Source organism: Durio zibethinus, chromosome 8 (genome assembly GCF_047325235.1).
Source record: "Durio zibethinus cultivar Kanyao isolate XHJ-2024 chromosome 8, ASM4732523v1, whole genome shotgun sequence".
NCBI lineage: Eukaryota > Viridiplantae > Streptophyta > Magnoliopsida > Malvales > Malvaceae > Durio > Durio zibethinus.
In genome coordinates this window covers 25,014,869-25,037,665 of record NC_143169.1, presented here as the reverse complement: position 1 = coordinate 25,037,665, position 22,797 = coordinate 25,014,869, and the positions used below count along the sequence as shown (strand labels likewise).

General features: G+C 34.4%; 2 protein-coding genes and 2 pseudogenes across 3 annotated transcripts; 2 read left to right on the top strand and 2 right to left on the bottom strand.

Annotated features, from left to right (window-relative positions):
* Nucleotides 1–1,596: 1,596 nt before the first annotated feature.
* Nucleotides 1,597–3,468, bottom strand: LOC111278768 (protein RALF-like 19). Its single transcript, XM_089764934.1, has one exon. The coding sequence runs from the start codon at nucleotides 2,307–2,309 to the stop codon at nucleotides 1,947–1,949; it is 363 nt and encodes a 120-aa protein (XP_089621060.1). The 5' UTR covers nucleotides 2,310–3,468; the 3' UTR covers nucleotides 1,597–1,946.
* Nucleotides 3,469–3,920: 452 nt separating this feature from the next.
* Nucleotides 3,921–12,572, bottom strand: LOC111278175 (uncharacterized; annotated as a pseudogene). Its single transcript, XR_016344142.1, has 9 exons — nucleotides 11,075–12,572; nucleotides 9,388–10,703; nucleotides 8,591–8,820; nucleotides 6,216–7,874; nucleotides 6,026–6,100; nucleotides 5,482–5,582; nucleotides 5,322–5,368; nucleotides 5,145–5,218; nucleotides 3,921–4,591 (listed from the first exon to the last, which is right to left on the bottom strand). The product of XR_016344142.1 is annotated as an uncharacterized LOC111278175 (transcript).
* On the top strand, nucleotides 11,692–12,479 carry LOC149517674 (uncharacterized; annotated as a pseudogene).
* Nucleotides 12,573–14,884: 2,312 nt separating the features above from the next.
* LOC111278641 (uncharacterized) lies at nucleotides 14,885–17,938 on the top strand. Its single transcript, XM_089764933.1, has one exon. The coding sequence runs from the start codon at nucleotides 16,142–16,144 to the stop codon at nucleotides 17,102–17,104; it is 963 nt and encodes a 320-aa protein (XP_089621059.1). The 5' UTR covers nucleotides 14,885–16,141; the 3' UTR covers nucleotides 17,105–17,938.
* The last annotated feature ends 4,859 nt before the right edge of the window (nucleotides 17,939–22,797 follow it).

Below are 22,797 nucleotides of genomic sequence, written 5' to 3'. Positions count from 1 at the left end.
TGCAGATGGGAAGGGAATTGGGACTCACTCATGATTATGAAAGGCAAGAAAGAAAACAGAAAAAGGAAAAGGTTGATTAAATTGGGAAAGCCAGAAAAAATGGCCTGGGGTCACCTCTTATGTTTTGTTTGTTTGTGTGAATATATTTGTTTGTAGACCATGCAGCCCTGTGGCTGGTGTGTCATTTATCGGCAACTTTGAAGCTTCCATGTGCACTGTTTTGAGAGTTGATACTCTTTTACTAAATTATCAGCTCAAGCTCTCTTCTCCCTTCACTATCAAAAGGGCGAACCCCTTTTTTTAACATGGAGGGCCCTCACCTCATCATCTCTTAACTGATCTTTTTCCCATAATTATCAGTTAACCCACTTAGAATAAACTTGATTCAAGCATTTGACAATGTATCCATCTTTTTGTTGTAATTAATCTTTGTGCTATTGTATGTACTTCGAAGTATTGGACCAATTTGTCATATTGTACCAATTTCCGTTTTTTCTTCTATGTTGAACCTTAGTTTGAGATAGACTCGATAATTCAAACACAACACAATAAAATGATGTAAAAACGATATGAATAAAAAATACAAAAATAATATAATTTAAAATTTTAGTAAAATTCATAAATAAATTTAACCAAACAAATAATATATTTTATATTTTTGTGTCAATATAAAATGTAACAGATAATTTTTGTGTAAAATACGATATATTTTATATAATATAAATATACGAATTGTCAAATCTAATTTGAAGACCGGTGACTTCCCCATGTTTATTGTCATTGACGTATGATTTGTTATTTCTTCTATGTTTTCTTCTCTTGAGATAAAATTGAGATATTTAATTAGATATCTAAGTAATCATATTATTTCATTAAAAAAGTTTATATTAAGATCTTATTCTGATCTAATAAGAATAAGAGGAGTCATGAAGTTTATGGGATGACTAATGCCTTTATAACAATTCACTTTAAAAAAAAAAAAAAAAAACCTTCTTAAAGTTCATCTAGGAGAATAGGATTTCAAATTGATTTATGGCATTCATTTTAATTAAACAAATACTGCTGCAATTACATTCATCTAGGCTTAAGTCAAACAATAAAATTATATACTTCATCTTGTATAGAAAATGATAATTTTCATTGAGAGAAGATTTCAAATCACCACACATTTTTCTTTCTTTTTTTTTTTTTTTAAATAAAAGAAGTGTTTAGAGGATAGAAGAAGGAATTTGAGTATTGCAAGTATTGGGGATTCGAACCCTAAGATTGATAAAATCTTAATTCTTAAATTCAAATCACCACGCATATTTGTTGTTACTATCAATATTTCAAATGAAATGAATAAAGTTTGAGTCTTTGAGAATTAAAAGGTAGAGAAAAAATTAAAATTTTTATAAGAAAAACATGTAGGTAAAGAGATCAAGAACAATAAAAAATTGTCCTTTTAACATTTGCCTCAATAATTGGTTGTATCTTTCTTTACTGAAAAACAATGTTCAAATCTTTTCCTTCCCAAATAAAAAAAAAATAATAATAACAATAAGCCAATCATTGGCTCGCAAAGAGAAAAAAACCTACCAAACTCTCATTATATTTTATAATAATACACCATTGTATATATTCTAGCCTTTTTTTTTTTTTTTAATTTCTTCCATAAAATACGTATTAAAACGATAAAGAAATGCAAATTACAAAAGTAAGAAGAACCCTCTTTTGCACCGCCCTTTAACACATATAAAACATATATTTATGACCAAAAAAAGAGACAAAATACAAATGATAACTTTTTTCTTTTGTTTATTATGAAACAAGAAAGATTTTAGAGGAGGAAATATTGCAAATCATCCTTAATATATCTTAAGGTTGAAAACATTAACATTTATCTTCTTTTATTTTTGTTGGGGTTGGGGGGATGTTTCTCTCTCTTGGGTAAACTTTCTCTTCAATTAACTAGTGTACCTATAGCAATGCGTAATGGCGCTGCAACCACGGTTGTAAGGGTTGGCTTTTCTCCTGTTTTGACAGTCGTAGTAGGATTGTCCACGACGGTTGCATGGGACGGAGTTGGCCTTAAGGGCTCCATAGCTAATGTATCTTTTTGTCTGAGCAAGCTGGCGACGATTTGTCTCGGAGTCCATCATCAATGCATCGGTTACATCTTCAACACCAATACAGTGTCCGCCAATGCATGAACTTGTGTCGTCGTTGCCAAAATGGGCGGGACCCCAGGAGGTCTCGTGAAATGTGCTGGACTCGGCCACCATTGCCAAGGCCAACAGTAGGAACATCAGCCACACCTTAGAACCCATTTCGGGAACGTTAAAAGGACAGAAAAAAAAATGCTTACTTTCTGAATGAAAGAAAAGTTGTAAGAGAGAGAGAGAGGCTTTTGTAATGCCTAAGCCCTGCCCTTCCTGATAAAGGAGGGGAAGAGAAAGATATAGATCAATTGCGGGATGCTTGTGAGCTTCTTTGACGGGAAATATAGAAGGTAGGATTAATGGTCTATAATTTTGTGATTTAAGCTGATATTTTTTGTGAGGGTGCCCGTTTCTTGCTCCTTGTTTTCCTGTTTTGTTTTGGTTTATATTCTTTTTTTGGGGTTCGTTTGTATTATCAGATAAAATCTAGCTGTTTCTCCAACAGCCAATGCATGTAACTGGAATGTTTGTTTTTGGGGGGTTCATTATTATTACTAATATTATCATCAAAACCCTGTAATTGGAATTAACTACCTTTACGGAAATTCAGAACCAGGTTTGTATAAACATGGGCCTGGATGCATGACATATTTGTCCATTTGATCCAAGTGCTGCCTAATCTAACAACCAATTGGGTCAAGTTAGCAAAAGGAAAAGGTTTTTGCTAAGAGCACTTCGCCCAAGAGATAATACTGGGATGGTTTGGCATGGCACGAGTCCAACCATGGTATTTGGGTTTCATTCCGAGCTATTGTTGTTGCCCGAACCTAAAACAAAGCTTTCTTTGAGTTGAGCTCATTATATATTCTTACCTCGGCTGTCACAGAGCTTCTTACACCTGCTGTCTGGTCTCCCAATTTGGCTTGCGGTGTGAGAGAGAGGGAGTGGGATGAGCGGGAGAGAGACAAGGGTTTGGTGGGTTTGGGAAGAAGGAAAAGGAAGGAGTAGGAGATCGAAGGGTGAGAGAAGACAGCTGAGGCTGCTGCTGTGGTTGTTGCCATCAATGCCATGGTCTCATGTTATTGATGAATTTTTTTTTTTTTAATCAATGTTCATGATGAATTTCAGTCACTTACAAAAGGAAATATAATAAAAATTCATTTTTAATTTTGAAGTTACTACACATATCTGTTTGGTTTGCAGAATAAATGTATATACAGGAAAGATGAATATTATCACAACCTGGATTCTTATTTATAGTGTTATCAATTCAATTAATTTTATATAGACGTTCGTGTTAGCATTATTAGACATTCAAGAACTTTAATGAATTTTCTTTTTTATGCATAAAGTATGATTTTAATGAGGTTCAAGTTTTAGAAAACTTGACATTGGGCTTTTAATCATCTGGTATCATTCTAGCAATCAAGAAAATGGGTTTGGGACAAGATCATACATTGTTTAGGATCGTCATAATCTTGTGAAAATTAACTTTGGTTTATCATAGTAGAAACTCAATAACATCCAGGGCGAATCCAACTTGATTTACTATTCAACTTCTTTCATGATTTGGACCTTTCCCAACTTGATTTACTATTCAACTTTTTAACTTTTTTCATGATTTTGTTGAATTCGCCCTTGGTAAAAATGTCACCAAAGTTTATAATCACAAGTCAACCTCATAATTGATAGTATCATCATCAAACATGAAACAACACTCATGTTCATAAAACATCAATTGTGGCCACAAGTCCCAACAGAGTAAATGAGAGAGAAGTATTAAGTATAATTTTCTCTTTTTCTTTTTATCCCAATTGGGAGTTATTTACATTGAAGAAACAAATTAAGCACTCAACCAGGCATACTCCTGCACACCTAAATGCCTAGTTTAAAAAAAAAAAAATTCCTATACCTTTCCGGACCCCAGAAAAAATGATGTATCTGTAAAAGAAAAGCATGAACAAATTATTACTTGATTACAAGTTCTTTCGTGCCCATGAAGCTTGCTACTGACATGCTCAAAGTGAAAAATTGTAAAGACTGACATCAGGTAGCATATCAAGACCACCATAGCCGTCGTCGAAGTTGATCTGAATATCATCTACACTTCTCGCCTTACCTCGTATTGATGTTGACGAGGTTTGTAGTGTAGTTGCAGTTATTTGGCTGTAGGTTTCTCTGCTAGAAAAGGTGTCCGATAGAAAATGTCTGGCTTCCTTTGGCAGTCTACCCGAATAAGCAGCATCCATAGGCAAAGTCATAAAGTCGTTAGGTTCTTGTTGTTCCTTGTGTTTGAGTTGTTCTATAAGTAATTCTATAGATGTTTCTTCCTCGTCTCTAGATTGGCACGTAAATGGCAAGTACATATGGTTGTTGTTGTTTACATTATCACAGTGTTGATTGTTTGAAGCCTCAGCAGCAAACCTTTCCACCTTTAATATGAAGAAATACTGCTCCCTCGTATAAAAACAAGAAAGATTTCATCATCATTTCCCCATTTTCTTCAAAAGTTTAACAAGAAAACCGATTTCATCTCAATCCTGTCTTTTTTAGGGGGGAGAAATCTAAATTCAACAGATTTTGTCTACATATGGGTGTTCTTGTCAAGAGGAATGTGCTGACATAAGACAAACTAAAGCAGATATGTACGGTTCTAAGACAATGTCCTTTCCAGTTCAGCTACAACAAAGCTGAAGAGCTCGTGGCACACACGTGCCTATTCCTAGCTGTCTTTCAAAAGGTTAGTCTACTTCCAACGCATCATCCGTTACGTGTCAATTAAAGCTATGATATTTTGTCCATTCCAACCTTTTTCCCATTTTTGTCTATTTCCCTTCATATCCTTCCAAAGGGACATATTACCATCAAATACAGAAAAGTGAAGGCATTGCTGTCCTCCAGCTAAGCTAAAAACTTTTTACCCTTTCCATGTTCAAATCCCACTTCTAACTTCCAACATAATCGTAATTACTAGTACGATGGTAACAAGGAAGAAAAACTCACGAGATTCTTGCTTTCATCTTCATAAAGGGTAAGGGAATCTCCAATTTCCAGTCCATTTTGCTTTACAAAATCCCCTGGTGAATTGAAAATGCCATCATGAACATAATGAAATGCAAGTAATAACAAAAAGAAAGGGTTTGGAGTGAACTAAAAGTCAATTTGGTTTGATGGATTTACCAGTGTTTTCGAGCACATACATTCTACTCTTATTATTGGACCAGAACCTGTGACATCAATGAACAAAAACATTTCTATGTGGGTTCAATATCTTCAAGTAGTATTTCCAAAGGTAATAAAGAGTAAAGACAGACCAAAATCAAATACCAGCAGTACTTACTTGTACTTGAGGGTCCACATTTGGTTAGAGTATACATCTTTGATCATTACTAGGATACCTTCTTTATCAGAGAGGGTTGGAAGATTTACCTCTGCCTCTTTCTAGTTTAAATTGCAGTTTATGGCATTTTCAGAGAACATAGGAGGAAAAGAAAATGGATGAAATAAAAGAAGAAAAATGGCAAGATTTATAAAATATAAACCAACATGCAAGATAATGCCTTAACAATACTTCTACCTCTTTACTTTTCTTTTGACAGTTTTTTTTTTTTTTTTTTTGGTGCAAGATTCGAGAAGTTAAGAAAGGATTGATTAGTTATTGCGTAGTCTAGATGGCAACAATGTTGCACTAGTCAATGAGAGCAAATGAAGGGATAATTGTTGGTTGGCTCTTTTACTTCTTTCTCTTCTTTCAAAATTCACTTACTTTAAAGGGAGAGGGTGAAAGAAAAAAGAATATATAGAGCTGAAAACCAAACAAGCAAGATTAGAGGTGGAAGAACAGGCCTTGAGAATACACTCCTCATGGATCAAGTAAACCTCACCTTTGGAAGGACAATTCTCCCAAGGGACCCAACATCACTGTTCTTTAACTCTTTCTTCAGCAACATTCTCAGTCTCTGCATCCCAAGTTAAAACAATCTCATCATTAGTCAATATTATGAAAACAATACGCCCAACATCATTAACTGACAAGGGGAAAAAAAGCGCTGACGAACACTTTTCAAAATTCACCTTGTTATCTGGCGTGCAAAACATGTACAGATCCCTTTTGGTATCATTATTGTTATTCACATCAGTGTCAGCACCAGAGCTGGTCAGTCTCCTTTCTTCCACCTGAATTGAAGCCCCTGAAGAAGCACTTCTTTGCAAACCAAGGCTTCTCTGCCGTGCCTGCTTCCTCCTAATTCTTGCAACCTTTGTTATATAAGGATCCAGAATCCTTCTCTCTTGTTCCTCTGATAGCCCATCTGTTTGTATGAAACATGATCCTTGCACCCCATTACTAGCCTGAATTGAACTGGATTCCCCAAATTCAATCTATTCTGCCCCAGAAAGAACGGATACACAAGATATGCTAAAGAATGACCAGCCTGCTCTGTAGGTTGTCTATGTGGGAGTTGCAGGCTTTGGTAAGGTGCCACTAACTGTGATGGATGATGAAACTGAGAGTTTGATGGTGTTGATGAGGGTGTTGAACTGAAGTTTTTCGAGTTCATTGGTTCATAGATGCAGAACCCTGAATTCTGAGACCAACCCTTATTTGGTAGCCTCAGGGTGGTATTGGCTGTTGTGGTGGTGGTGGGGGAAAAAGGCATGTAAGAGTTCTCCATCAGGACAAAGGTGAAATGTTATGCCGAGCCTAGGGGATTGTAATGCTGGTGATCAGAGAAGGTTGATGAGAGCGCACTTTGTGTGTGTTTTTGTTTTGTGTTTGCAGTGAGAACAAATTCTGGTTCAAGAAGGACGTGGGAATGTAAGATGCTGCCAGTAGGGTGACTCCAGGTGTGAAAAAAGTATGAGAAACGCGTCAAGTGGTGCAGCGGGGTCAGTGTGGAGAGAGAGAAAAGGCCACGTAATTGCAAATAGAGAGAGTAAAAAGAGTGAAGAAATGGGAGGGAGGTTGCCAATGGGTTGGGGAGAGTGACAGGTGGCCGCCGAAAGGAGGTTTTGGGATACCCATCTGACCACTGAGAGAGCTTGAGAGAGAGTTGGCGCCATCTTTGGTTTAAATGTAGCAGTGGCAGTAGTCATGGACTCATCCTGTACAAAAGACCATGCATCGTTGGCTAACTCGTATACTCATGGCCTCTTATTAATTCTATATTCTCTCTCTCTACAAAAGGAACTTCTGCATTGAACTATTTGGTTGGTGGGTTGGGATTTTAGATTGAAACATTATAGGAGAAAAGGTGCCTGATATGACAGCATTGCTATTCCAGAGTAGATGGCTTCCTCTTATGTAGCAAGTTGTCCCACAATCTTGCATAAGATTAAAAGCCACCTTCAAAAGTAGCAAAGCATACTACTAAGGTACCTAGTCTATATTTCTTAAATATATAATAATATATTAGTCTATAAATAAATTTCAGGTTAAAAGTGTACTTTCGGAGGATTTGAGGTTGGTGATCTTAAAATCATAGGGAGATAAGCTGTGTTCTCTAGCTTTTGTTTTTTCGAAATTGGATTTAGATGATGCCTCTATTGTGAGTAAAATTAAGATCGTGGAAAGGTTTGGAACAAAGTGAGTCATGAGGTAGTGTGGCTGAAATCGAAGAAGGAATATCTGCTTCACAAATGTCCATTATCTGCTCCGTTGCGCGGCATTTCAGACACCGTATCCAGCTTGTTTATCATCAGCTCGAATGATCAAAACCTGCTATCAAGTTCGATCTGTGGAAAAGAGAAAAGTTCTAATTATTTGGTACAAGTTTGACACATTAAAGAGCTCAAAAGGAACAGCAAAGACAAAACTAATAGAATGAACACATTGTCGGTTTTATGAGGTGAGCAATTCTTCTGATGTTTCATGTAAAACAAATGAATGCCAGTTGTTGAAAATATATATCATATGAGCAACATATCTAACTGCCATATGGGTAATCTAGTATGATCCTGCTCACGAGGTGAAGATTTGATAAAATGAACTGAAAATGATGCAACCATTCCATGTTATTGGTGATCAATGCATAACAAAATTGTGTAAAACACTAATCACTAATCATATGCCTTTGAAGTTGGAAAATGCAGCAATTGGGAATCATGGCAGGGCCATATTCCAAGTATAAAACTGTCAAGGATCAAGAAAGCTATTCAACATGAGGGTATCAAAAACAAGTTATGATATATTTATGGTTATATCAATCTGAAACCTGCAAAGTAATACCGAAATAGGCAGACGTTACACAAGTCTGAAACCAAGACACCAAATGATCAGAAACTATAGTGTCATCTTAACTACGACAAAAGGCTGCCAAACAAATGCATGCAGATGCTCCCTGCTTATTTATAGTTAAAATAAAGAACCCAGTTGGATTAATGCAATAAAAGAACAAACATTTGAATCCTGCTTCTTTATGAAAGAATGATATTAGCATAAGCACAAAAACCTTTATGTGAACATGAAGTCCATTGTCACAATGTGGGAGCTAGGTACAGCTTGTATCCATAAAAGCAAGAAACTGCATATGCATTTCTTATCAGGAATTGTGACCGAGTATGCATCTACACAATGCTTTGTTTCTCCCAATAAGCATGTAATTAAGAAATCTTCAGTTCGATAGCAAAATCCTACGACGAGCATGAAGTTCCAAGACTTGCATGTACTTTTTGCTAAAACCTGAAATACAGATTAACATAGACAGCATACACAGTGGTAACTTGAATTTTAGTAATTTTTTCACATTAGATCTTGCATTTAAAGGAAGAAAAAATTTTTATCTCTTACTATCTTTATATCCTTTTTTCCTAGCTGTTTCCATTTAGAGTTTCTAATTCTAATTCTCACTACAACATATCATCTACATGCATGAATATACAGATTTTACAGTAAGGAAAAATTATCAAATATCAGGTGAAAGTATAGGGAAATATCAATCAAAATTCCAGAAGAAATGAAGCATTCCAGGTAGGTGTTGACTCTATTTACAGAAAAGAGTATGCACAAATATGGTCCAAAATTTATGGCAGATAAAAACATAAAATGCAAACAAAGGCTGCAAATTCCTAAATCTTAAAGTGAAAATGAGAACAAGTAGCATAAGAAAAAGAAAAAAGGTATAAAGAGTTTTGACAGATAAAACTAAGAAAACAACTTAATATATAAGCTATAATAAGAATGCCTTTTGATTAAGAATTGCCAGAGAAAACACTAGCCCAATCATGCAGAATTTGTGCGGTTACTTACAAAGCAAGTCTCAATTCTCTGTTTTCATAGGAATGATAAAGAAAAGTCCTCATGTCAGCGGAAAAGACCTCTATCCACCACTTATATGAAATTAATGGTTCTACAACATATAAACTTCAAGTGCTTTGTGGATTAACAAGAGAAACAAATTTGGTAATGGTAACAGATAATGAGTTTTTTGGGTGAGAATGGAGATCAATGGGCTTTTAGGTGATACAGGCACAACCTTGAACTATATAGATCAGGAGAAGGAGCTTCATGCAAGTAATGAAGCCTAGTTAGCAACATGTGCTTAAGATACCGATAGCTGTCAACATCTAGAACGTAATGCCAAACATGTTGAATGAGTGCCATTAATTTCACTCCACAAAGACAATATTAGGTAAGATGGAATCACTTTATCATTCATGTCCACTTCCTTATTTGTACATTTTTGCAATAAATTTACAAAATAATTGCTCAAAAATATAGATTGATAAGCATGTCCTAGCATTGAAGCCAAACAAAGCCAATTCATATTGCAGGCACCGGTGTTTGGAAATATCATCTTGTGCGGATGCCTATGCAAGGGAGAGAGAGATTCAAGGACTTTCGCTTTTGCTACAATAAACTAAAACTGCAAGGTAGCATTACAAATAAAGATGACAAAAGGATAAGTATGAAATGGTTATTGATTCAACAGTCCTTAGAAGCGTAGAGGAAAGGAGGAAGATATTGAGAAATTTTACCTTAGAAAAGAGGCTAAAGTGCAAGAAGGCATTAATAAACAAGATTGAATTTATGTTCAAAAGGTGCAGGGAGGTCTAAGGCCGGTATCTCATTAACCTCTAAAACAATCAGATTTCTGTTTCAATAGTTTATCTTCAGACCAACTATTCAGAAAGCCACATAAGGCACCTTTCGATACTGAAAAACCATATGGTTGACTGTTGCAGGACCCGGAAACCGGCTTCTAAACCATAATTTCTAGAGGCTTGGCATCAAGATGAGTGGTGTTATTTGAAAATTGGAATGTAAAATTCCATCCTTGAATAGACTCTACTTAATGCTTTCGTGTTGAAGCTGTTATAACTGTTCTAGCATAAGATTTGTGCAATCTTTGGAACAAAGTAGGGTATCTATCATGGTAAAAGTACCACCTATGCTGATATATAATGGATGTAGTCTGATTCTTCAATTTGATACCAAAAATTACAGAACTTGGCCATGGTTTACACTCTCACATCAATTTCTTCAGCAAAGAACTGGACCCACTTATCTCAGCATAAAAGATGAGAGCTCCTGTCCGAACTAGTGCCATCTTTAATGATCATCAGCTGGTCACAAAAGATTTAAGCAAAACCACTTAATGCTTCTTTTAATTCCAACTAAATCAATTAAGGAAAACTTTAAAAACAATTGTCCATGTCTGTACGTCATGATTATTCAATCTTTTTCATTGCATTTGAGTATTTGGGTCAATGATTAGTGCATGATTCTAGTGATCCTCTTCCTCCAAATCAAAAAAATATACAATAAATAACTTAAAATGAGAATAACATTTATAACAATTGATTCAAATGAAGTTAACGTTGGTCTCTAGAAGGGGTATTCCCTTTAAAACGAAAGGAAAAAAAAAGTCTTGGAACCTGTATGTATGTTGTTACCACATAAAGTAAAAAAGATAAAAAGATGTATACCCACATACCTGAAAGTGCTTTCTCCAACCGTATTCTTAGTAGCATTGTCTGAATAGCTGTGATATTCGAGACTGCATTTGACTATTTGAAACATATCATCCCTTGTTGCTGTCTTGTGTTGAATGCCATTGAACCGTTACAATTCTAGGCTGGCTTGACTACGTTGTGAACAATGTGGGTCCGTTCAAGCTTTGATATAGAGTGGAGTTCTGGGTTGAGACTGAGGCCTAATGCCATGGTGCATTGACAAAAAGTAGATCTCCCTTGTCCTTGGAAAAGGAAACGAACATGGTTAGAGAAATGTAATGGGTTATTAACTTATTGCAAGCAGACAGAGTTGGAATGGATCCATCAAAGCTCGATCCCTTCCTAGACCCAACTTTTCAGGACTGGGTCAAGGTTTTTCAGGGGAACCTGACCCTGGGGACTGGAGAGTTTTCCTTTTTCCATTTTTTTTTTAAATTTTGTATTTTGCAACTTAATAATTTATGAGGGGAAAGGAATGAAAAGACCAAAGACCCTCAAACATTACACTTGTCCAAAACAAGGTATCAATGCTACAACCTGTCAATCAATTAGGTTGCCACCTTCTCCTTCTCTGCCTCCGTATAGTTTTCATGGCTAAGATGATTGGGGATGCAAGAATTAAGAAAGTAAGAAACTATACTCAAGAAGACACCGTTCGCAGGGAAAAACTAAAGATCCTCAAAAATGGCAGCCACGTTCATAGCCAAGAGCGTGATGTTCCCCCTCTTTAAAGCTTTCCCAGCTCAAACTGTTTCTCTTAGATCCTCCCTCGAAGTCTCACGAGTCTGCTAACCTAGTAGAGTCTTTGCTTTGTTCTTGGCTTTGAATGCCTTTTATGGAGTTTTTAATGATGATTTCATGGCTTAATACTTTTTCCATTTATTGGAGCCGTTTGTGATAATTATCGAAGAGTTGGTGTTTTGAAATTTTCAGGGCAGAAATGCGTACGAAGAAAGAGACTCGAGACTTGAAATGGCCTATAGTGAAAAAGATACCTCATGATCATCCGATTAAGAAGCTGATATGACCTCCGTAGTGTAAGATGCCTCCGAGGAAGCCATAGAAAGAGCAAAAGAAGAAGCACAGGAAGCAAATGAGAAAGCAGAAGAATACGGACACAAAACCAAGGAGAAAACAAAACAAACCGGCGAATCGGCGGCTGAGAAAGCAAAAGAAGTAACAAACCGAGCGGCCGAGACCGCCCAAAGCCCCAAAGAGTAAGCGAAACAGAAAGCTAAAGAGTATGCGAATGAGACTAAGGAGATGGCAGAGAAGGGCAAAGAGAAAGCATCCCAGACTGCCCAAAGCGCAAAAGAAATGGCCAAAGAAGGTGTAGAGAATGCTTCACAAACTGCAGACGAACTGAAGCAGAAAGCTATAGTCTAATTTTATCTTTCGCCTGCTTTCGCTTCTCAAGCTTTGCACAAATTGCACTTGTTTAAACTTTAAGATTCTTGGTTTTGCTTACCAGAAAATAATAACCTTAAATTTCTTTGGGTCAATATGAACTTTGGAGCTATCGAGTTAGCAGTGGCCGACAACAAGCCCAGGTTTTGAAACACAGAAGCTTCCAACAGCCCAAATATTGGGCCATGGACAATATTCAAATCATGAACACAGAACAGCAATAAAGCAGGTAGCCGACAACAACAACCTAGCCACCCCACTTGGGCAGGAGGGGGCCACACTCCACAGAAAGGTCGTGTATTGTCTTTTTCCCAGACCAAAGCCATAACTCAAATGAAACGGAGGTGAAAGAGTGGGTACGCTAGTGTTTTGTCCTAAAAGTGAAGGCCTAGGGACTAGGCGAGCAGTTGTAACCCCCACCCTAGTTCCTACTCTGCCATCTCTTCGGTTTACATGGCTTGGGGCACGTGCCAGCTTCCACCTCCCTTGAAAGCCCAAGTTTCTCGACTCACTCAAAATTCTAAAAACTAATAATAAGATGGATTTCGCTAAAATATTAAAAACTTTTTGAATTATTTTAATTTTATATAAATTTTTATAATTTTATTATATTAAAATTTTTTAATTTATATTTATATTCAAAAACTTTTTATTTTAAATGAAATATTAATTTATATTAAATTTTTATTTAAATACAAATTAAAAATTAAATGCATAATGGATATGTCTAGTTTCATTTTTTTATTATAATGCAAGGAATAACAAATTCCTATTTTTTATTTACAATAAAAATAAAAATGAAGACATAAATTTATATTAATTAAAAATAATTTTTATTTTTATTAATTCATATTTTATATATTATCTATATAAACTTTAAAAATACTTTTTTTGGGTTTTTTACAAAGCTAATATATGCTGTAATGAAATAGTTTACGTTTTAAAGTGTAAATATTCAATTATTAGATAAATAATAAAAAATTTTCTTGAAGGAACCTTAATTTAGTGGGAGTATATAATATAAAAAAAATTCATGGGGCAATGCTTTTAAATTATAGAACTTATAAGAATTTTTTATAATAAACTTGAACAATTTTAGAATCTCAATGGGGCAGCTGCTCTCACTCAACTATACTTAAATTCGTCTTTAGTTTAGTTAAGAGTTTCTTTTGATATAAATTAAATATTATAATTTTATTTAAATATAAATAAAAAGACAATAATTTATTTAAATGTAATAAAAGTATAATAATTTTTAATTATATGGATAATTAAAAATCATATTTATATAATTAATAAATTATAGTTTAATTAAACAATTAATTCACACACGTAAAAACTTAAATTTAAAACTTTAAAGTTTTAAGATTTTTTCTTACTACTGAACTAAAATTTCATTTGACAAAATATAAAATTTTATTTAAATAAAATAATAAAATTCATTTTTTTTTATTTTAACCAAGTGATAACTTGTTAGATTTTATTTGTACAGTTAAATACCATAACTACCCTTTCATATAAAACAATGACCTTGAAAATGAAGAGTAATCAATTTGATTGTTGGAGGTTATTCTTTAGGAATAATTAATGAAAAAGAAGAGGGAGCCTTTAAATTTTTTTATTAAAGAAATGTTATGATTCATCAAAACACTCTCGATCTTCAAAAAAAATTGGCATATAAAATATAAATTACACGTATAATTTCATATGACTAAATCAGATGCATTTAATTTTAAATTAATTAGAACAATGTTGCTAATCAAGGGAAAGCAAGACCTCCCATGGCATGAAATTGATGTCAAATTAAAAGTGTAAATGATACATTAATACTTATAAGCTATTCAAATTCAATTTAAATAAAATTTAAATTCGACTCGATAATAATCGAGTCGAGCTCAAGCACGAGTAGCTCGATTAATTAATCAAGTTGAGTTCGAGTATTCTTATATTAAACTCAAATAGCTCGTAAACCTAATATAATTTTTATATTTAAATATAATTTTATTATTTTAATTAATAAAATATTTCGAGTTCGAGCTCGAACACAAATAATCAAACTTTTATCAAATATAAGAATTAAATTTATTTTTATATGTTAATCGAATCTAATTAAACGAGCATAAGTAACTCGATTTTTATTTCGAGTTAAGCTCGAATTAAAAAAATAAAATTTGATCAAGTTCGAATCGAGTTTTAAATCTTAAATTTTGAATCAAATTCGAACTCAAACTTAATACTATATCGATTCGAAGATGATTATATCTTTATGCCAAACGTATCATAACAGTTCATTAAAAAACATTAAAAAAATTAAAAAAATATAAATATCAATAATAAAATAATAAAAGTAGAGAATAGAAGACTGAGTAGAGATATTGTTCAGGCACAGAAATAAGAAAGAATGAGAGAGAAAGACGGAGGAAAAAGGAAAGAAGGAAGAAAAGAAAAAGAAAACAGTAATTAGCAGCCCATCACCCCATTGCCCACCGCCACCACACCCTCTCTTTGGCAGCGCCGCCTATCTGCCCACTGTTTACTGATCCATTCCCTATTAATTATATTGTCTCTTCTCTATAGCCTAACTACATATCTCTTCTTGAATTCCTTGTCCCTATCTCTTTTATTATCGCTTTTGGCTGTATCTTACTTTCCTTGTTTGGCCACAAATTCTTTGGTTGTCACCAAAAACACAGGTTAAAGAGTACTGAATCAGCGTTTGGGGAGCTTGGGTGGGTTTTGTTTGTCCATTTAATCTGCTTTGTATTGGCTTTATCTGCTATTTCATGCAATTCTGATGACCCTGGAATGAATGAATCAGGTCAAGCAACTGGGGTTTTCTCTTGGACCTTTTCTTTGTTTTAAGTTTCTTCCTGGATTGGTGTGTGAGAGATGGGACTGAACCTAAACACACCCATTTCCCTATAATCAACTGTATTTTCACTGAACCAACAAACCTCCAAGTTATCTTTTTTTCCCCTCTCTCTCTCTCTTCACTCCAGATTGAGACCTTTCCTATTGGACTTTGTCCACGCCCGACACTCGTACATGTTCTCTTCTTTTACCTCTCATAAAAGCAGGTCAGTCAGTCCCGCGCTTTCGACACGTTCACATCAATTCTGCGTCTCTAAATCTAAGTATTATATATTTTTGTATGTACATATTATTCGTAAGTGATTTCTCTCCTCTTTGTGGAGATGTAAATCTGGGGAGATTTTGTTGGGTTTTGAGGGGATTTTTTCATAATTAGGTTCTTGATTACCATCTGTTTTTTTGCTGAAAAAAATTATATATTTGAGAGACTTGGGAACAGCCATGGTTTTCTTTAAGTGGGTTGGTAAGTAGGAAAAAAAAATGAAAAGAAAATAGGCATGCACACAAGGTCACGATCGTCGTGGTTTTGTTTGTACAGTGGAGATTCTCGAGAGCCAGAGGCGGACACGTAGAGTTGTCATAAAGCTCTACATCTGAAACGCCTCTCCCATACCTCTCAGGCCCCATCCCAAAACCTACATGCACCAAACCCAACATCAAAACCTAAGCAAACCCAAAATCTTTATTCCATATCAGTCAGATTAACGAAAAAAGAATTAACAAATCAGCAACAGCATCACTAGCTGTTAGACGACTACATAGCTATAGTGATGCAGCAGGATAGAGGAGGGCGAGGGGGTGATCGAGACATGCAGCAGAACCAACAGCAAGATCGCAGATTGAAGCCGTTGATGGGCGAGAATCAACAGCCGCAGCAGCAACAACAACAACGACAACAGCACCCACCTCAAAAGTGTCCTCGCTGTGAGTCTCTTAATACAAAGTTTTGTTACTACAACAATTGTAGTCTCTCGCAGCCTCGTTATTTCTGCAAGAGCTGTAGAAGATACTGGACTCAAGGCGGAACCCTAAGGAACGTGCCTGTGGGAGGTGGTTGCAGGAGAGGAAAGCGCACAAAGGTTTCTTCTTCTGGTGAAAATTCAAGGTCTCAGCCACAGATACCTCAGCAACCAACGCAGAAACAAAATTTGATATCACCACAAAGTATGATCTCTTCTAATCCAATGATCAGCGGAAGTTCTTTTAGAAACAAAGAGTCTGGTAGTTTCGCTTTATCATCTGCTATTTCTTCAGTGGGATCGAACTGTCCTGGCGATGGGTTCTTGTTGTCCTTGACATCAGTTCAGCCAATGAACCAACCGCAACCTTTTAATCAGGCTCTAAGTATTGGTGGTGACTTGGTTGGTTCTTCAAATTTAGGTCTTTTGCAGGGATATGGTGTCCCTTCTTTTGGTTCACAACACTATCAGCCAATTCAGCAAACCCAATTCTTTCAAATGGGTAATAGAGAAAGGACTGTAAACCCATCGGATCAGGAGGGCTTGGCTCAGTCTAGCAGACCTGCTGCAGGTTCTTCTTCTCAGCAGAATTGGTATCGAAGTTCCATCAACAATAGTAACCCTACAGTCTCTGAAGCGGCTTTGTGGAGTAAAAACAACAACAGCAGCAGCAGCACCAGTGCCGCTGGTAACAATAACACCAGCAACACCACTGGTGCTTCTTTGAATCCAAATCAGTGGCCTGATCTTCCAGGTTATGTTTCTCCTCCATAGTTTTTTTTATCCAGCCATTGTTATATCTCCCTCCAAAAAAGGCCTAAAGGTAGACAACTTAATACCTCTAAAAAGGATTTGTTTTTTTTTTTTTTTGCCTTTTGTATACAAAAAGCCATTGAACTGCACATATATGATTAATATTGCACCATATATTGTCTGTTAGCTGCTGCTGTTGGGTTTGGTTTGAGTGATCTGGTGATCAACTCGAGGAAAATGAATTTAGAGAGAATTATTTTGTAATGTGGGTGTTCCTGTAAGTGAAAGAATAGCTGCAAATAGCCATTTGTTGCTATGTTATAGAGATATTCTGAGTTGGGTTTGGTTGTTTTTAACTTTTTGATATTATAAGGTGAATGCAAACTTCATGTTTGCGCTCTTGTTTGATTATTTTACTTCTGCTTTATTGCGCGAAAAAGATCCTTTTAGTTTCCATTCAGAAAAAGCAAGTGGCTATTGCTTCGTGGTTTAGTAGGGTTAAGCATTGCATGAGTACAAAGTCTAAAAAGAGAGAGAAGGAAAGAATAGGCAAAAGAGTGCTTGGATAGTGGAGCCTGATGTCTTTGTAAAAGTTGTTAGACAAGATGGTTTGGTCTTGTGCACGTGGCTGACTGACTATTTGCAATTGCTTTTGGTCCATCACCTCATAATGCCAATTGCCCCTCGTCACTCTCTTTTTCTCTTTCTCTCTCTGTTTACATTCCTAGTACGTAAACTCAAACATCCAAAGACAACAAATCTGACTTGGATTCTTTTTCTAGAACTGTTGGCATAACAATTGAATTGATAAAAAGAAGCTTGACGTTGAACTTGAAATGTTCATTACCTGCATAATTTTGTTTCATAACATGAAAAAGATACGTATGGGGGGTGGAAATTGTCAATTGATCTCATCATCATCATCATCATCAGTCATATTGGATTTGGTGGATAGCTACAGCAGCAACATCTAAAGCACTATTGGAGTGACCAAATATCTCGAAATAAGCGAAGAATTAAGTTAAATTAGGTTAATTATTACCCTCTCAACGTCTGACATTCCCCAAGGGAAAGGGTTTAATACTAGAAATAGCCTCAAGAATGCGTGATTAATTTATTCAATCTAGAAGAAGGAATTGAGATTGAAAATGAAATCAAAATGCCGGGAGCAAATCATGGGTCAGCCATGGTGAGATCTCTGTTCCCAACTCTTAGGGATGCCCCATAGCTTATTTGCTGTACACCACACCAGCATTAAAAAAGAAGAAAATACTATATTTTTAGAGTATTAGAAGGAGATTGCATCAACATTCACCATGGGAAGCAACTTAGGTTAACTCAGCCCATGACCAGTTCATGATATTAAATTCTCCACCAGCTTTGGATTGATTGTCTCTGACTCGATCGGCCAATTTTAGAAATGAAATTGTTGCTATCCTTCTGTAGGTGATATCATCAAGTTTCTTAACAATTCCTTTGAAGCCAAACCACGGGAACTAAATGCTTCTCCAACTAGCTGAAATTAATTTTAAGGATTTACAACCTTTAAGTTATGATCATCTTCATTAAAGATTGTTGAAAGGAGAAAAAAAAAATCACATCTAATATTCAAGAATTAGGTTATTATTTTATAAAAAAATTCACCATTCTCCTTTCGAAATGTTCTTCTTAAAACACAATTATAAAGGCAAGTTTCCTAAGTTTTCAAAATGAATAATATTTCAAAAAGAGCACAAACCAACAATCATTACATCAATCAATACATAATTAAATTATTCAAATCATAAAATTATTGTAAAGCAATCAGCTACGGGATCAAATGCATTAATAGCGAGGAAGTAAAAATTAGTCTTATCCTTTTTTCTTCTTTTCCTTTTTCAAAATTTAGATCCTATAAATTTTATTATCAAAGGAAATCAGCCTCGACCAACATATAGTCACTGAGACATCATTAGACTTGGACATGGGAGTTTCTGTTTGAATTCATCATTAGCTCGTTTGGAAGTCAAGATAATAATTAGGGCTGATTTTTTTTACCTGTGATATAAAGCTTTTTATCATAATGTGCAATTTAGTTAATGGAAGTGTACGTGTGAAAGTGGTCATTTTGTTTCTTGTCCTTTTCTCTTTTATACAATTAACCTTTCCTTTATCTGTCATTTATATTACTAAATAATTAAATTTTAACATTTTGTAAGCAAAGCCTTTAATATACAGTAAAAAGGCATGAAAAGTTACCATTTGCATGAGACAAAAATAGTAAATTATGTAGCTAAATATATAAAAATAATAATAAAACTATTATAATTGTGGCATGAATAAAGTAATTGATGGAATTATGGTCACATTTCTTTGTAAATAAAAGAGAAATTTAAATTCGCATTTCAAGGATCTTAACTAAAAGGATATTATTTTCTTTTTTTTTTTTACAGAAAACTATAATTTAAGGACATATAAGAAAAAGAGTTACAAGAATTGAGTTTTAAATTTTAAATTTGTTGGATATCATTTCTTAAGAATGATATCAATTAAATTAAATTTCGGATTTTAGATCTAATTTTTCCAAAAAAAAAAGAAAAAATGAGCAATTTGAAAATGCTCGCTTATGTCCAGCTTATAGAAGTACCTCTATGTATAAATTTATTATCTATGTATATGTTATGTCAATAATTAAGTCTAATTATAGAAGCTAGACAACATCTTTATACCAATTTATCCATATATTATCTATCTTATCAAATGTTTCATTAAAAAAAAATGATGAGAACATAAACTTGAATTCAAAGAAAGATGGTCTTTTTCCTAGTAGACATCTCAAGTCGAGGTCATAGGAGGTTTCTTAGAAACTTTCTATAGTGGGCAATGGGCTGGTGACTTTGCAGTTCATTCGATGACAAAAAGTATTTCATGGCAGAGAGAGTGAATCCATCTTTTTTCACTTATCTTTCATTCTTTGTTGCTTTGCCAAAAATCCCTTTTGTTTTTGGTGACAATTGCATGCAGGAACAATCATGTGTCTTAGCTTTAACACCACATCTACATTTCCATGATGTTGTTGAGCACTTCTGGCCTTTGGGGCCCCAATATTTTTCACCTTTTTATTTTTTTAATTATACTACTATTACTACTATACTGTTAGCATGCAATAATGGTGTCAAAATTTTACTGATAAAAGAAAAGAAGATAGGCCAACAGTACTCAAACTCAAACATATCTCTAAAGACAAATTTTCTTTGCCTTTGTCATGATTAATTTCTTGTTCTTCTTGGTATAAATTGGTGAAGTAGGCACATTCTTATCAAAACTTTATTTCATTACTGTTCTATCCTAAATTTCTTATACATGAAGTGTGAAATGTGAAAGACCAAAAATGAAAGGATATATAGATAAACCTTTTTCTTCCTCTTTGGCTAAAGATCATGCCATTGTGTCAACAAAACCCATAATTCTTGACAATGTTTCAACAAGAAATTTCATAAATCCTTTGCATTTTGTATGGTGTTTGCTTGGAAATGAAGGCCGGTTGACGCCATAATATGTTGTACGACCCAAAAATGCCACATTCTTGCCCTAGTCGCTATAATTAATTCATTATATTATAATTTGATTAATAATCAGGTGCATATCATGTGACAAAAATTAATTTTCTCAAAGTTATGTTGAGTGAATAAGGGTATGATTTCATAATTAAATTTCATGCCCTAACTGCTCATGTCCTGCCCTATTTTCCTAGTTTTGGGCTACTTGTCCTCTTCCATATTGCTTCCAAAAGAATGATTTGGTCAGGCTTGTATTACAATATTTCATAAATTAAATTAAATTAAATTAAATTATTATTTTATGGTAATGTAGTTGTTGTATTTTAAAACCTTTTGATTAAGACTGCTTTGGGTTTTTTTTTTAATATTGATTATTTAATAATAAAATTTCTAGCTCTCATTGTCAATGCCAAAATTAGCTAATTGAGTGAGATCCTTTGTCTAATTATTTTCTAGTAATTATTTTTATATAAAAATCACAACATGAAAATAAGGGTCTTCTGATTGTCATCTACTAATTATGTAAAATGGGGAAGTGTATGTGATAGCAACATAAAGGAAATTTGTTGCAAATTATTAAGCCACGGAAAAGAATATCATTAATTTGAGTAAAAGCTTTTGAGACCAAGACTAGGCCCAGTATCAAGCCCAATTGAGAAAAGACTTATACCATACTTTTTTTATGATATCAAGCCTACAGTCCAACCATTTTAAGATACCCAATTGAGATCAGGATGGATGGTTGATTCAAGATTGGGCCCAGTTTCAAGCCCACACATGAATTATACTTAAAAGAAAACCCAAAATTCAAGACCAATAAAGAATACCATAATAGAGTTTTAGGCATTTTAAGTAGTTGGTGTTAGATTTCACAATTCAAATATTTATATTATATAAAATATTAATAATTTATATATTCATATTATATTTTATACGAAATTTACATTTCATAGTTTATGTCAATACGAAAACATGAAATACAATATTTTAATTTTATTAAATTTATATATAATTTTTACTTAAAATTTAAATCATATTATTTTTATGTATTTTATTTATATTATTTTTATATCATGTTAACCTAGTACTGGTACTGACTGTACTATGACTCACAATGAAGGTTATTAAAGTTTTTTTCTTCATTGGATTGAATTTTTTTAAAATTATAAATACAACGGAAATTACAATCGGCTGCTTTTTCATGAAATTAATGAAATTAATGCGGAGATGGGCTCAACCACAAACAATCAGCTGCTTTTTCATGGATAATGGATCGTGGTTTTGTCAGTTTTGAGGATCTGAAACATTAAACAAATGTAAGCTGATGAGGGTAGTAAAGATGAATTTGGTCCCCCGGCCGACAATCCCCGGACAACCAGTACCCTCTCACGTATGCTAAAAGCTATCAATGAAAGCAATGGGACAAGTCCAAAGTTTTTTAGGTTTTTTATCACAGGATAGGCCTAATATTTTGGTGGTTACATCAAATAATAAGAGATCATCGAGTACTTCGAATTCGCTTACTTGATTCCCACACATTCGTTTTTTCAACAGTCCCTCCTTGCTAAAAACAGAGAATTTAGCAGTCTCACTTTCTAGTTTAGCTATAGTCCAGAAAAATCCTAAGCTGATCATCTGAAGTATGGAAATGATTCAGAATAATGGACTTCTAATACTGATCTAATGATGCAATTATGAATGCTTTCGCAATTTCATTACAACCTTAAAATCATACAAATAATGAAGTGATTAGTCAACTATTATCAGTTCCATCATTAATTTCTTTGGCATTGCTAATCGGGATTTCTAGCAGTAGGCCTATGAAAAGGTTGAATCTTATAGTATTGATTTTAGAAGCTTTCAAAGGTTCTCTGCATAATATGTACTTCTGCTATGTTTACTATTACACCTCATTCTTGGATTTCTTTTTTCTGAAGAACAATATATCTTTGATTTGTAATTGATCAGCAAAGTGCTATTTCAAGATTTACTATTAATTAATAATTAAATCCTGAGACAGACATAAAGGTCCCCAGATGCTCTGATCTTTCCCTTTCTATTCTTAACACAAATTCACAGAAACACATGCAGTCAAACAACACACAGACACCGAGAGAGAAAGTGGTAAGGGAATTGGTGTATTCGTTGGATGCAGCCAACCTGCTAAAATCCAAG

Excerpts from the sequence above, each read along its gene's own strand:
- LOC111278768 (XM_089764934.1), bottom strand. The coding sequence starts at position 2,309 with ATGGGTTCTAAGGTGTGGCTGATGTTCCTACTGTTGGCCTTGGCAATG.
- LOC111278641 (XM_089764933.1), top strand. The coding sequence starts at position 16,142 with ATGCAGCAGGATAGAGGAGGGCGAGGGGGTGATCGAGACATGCAGCAG.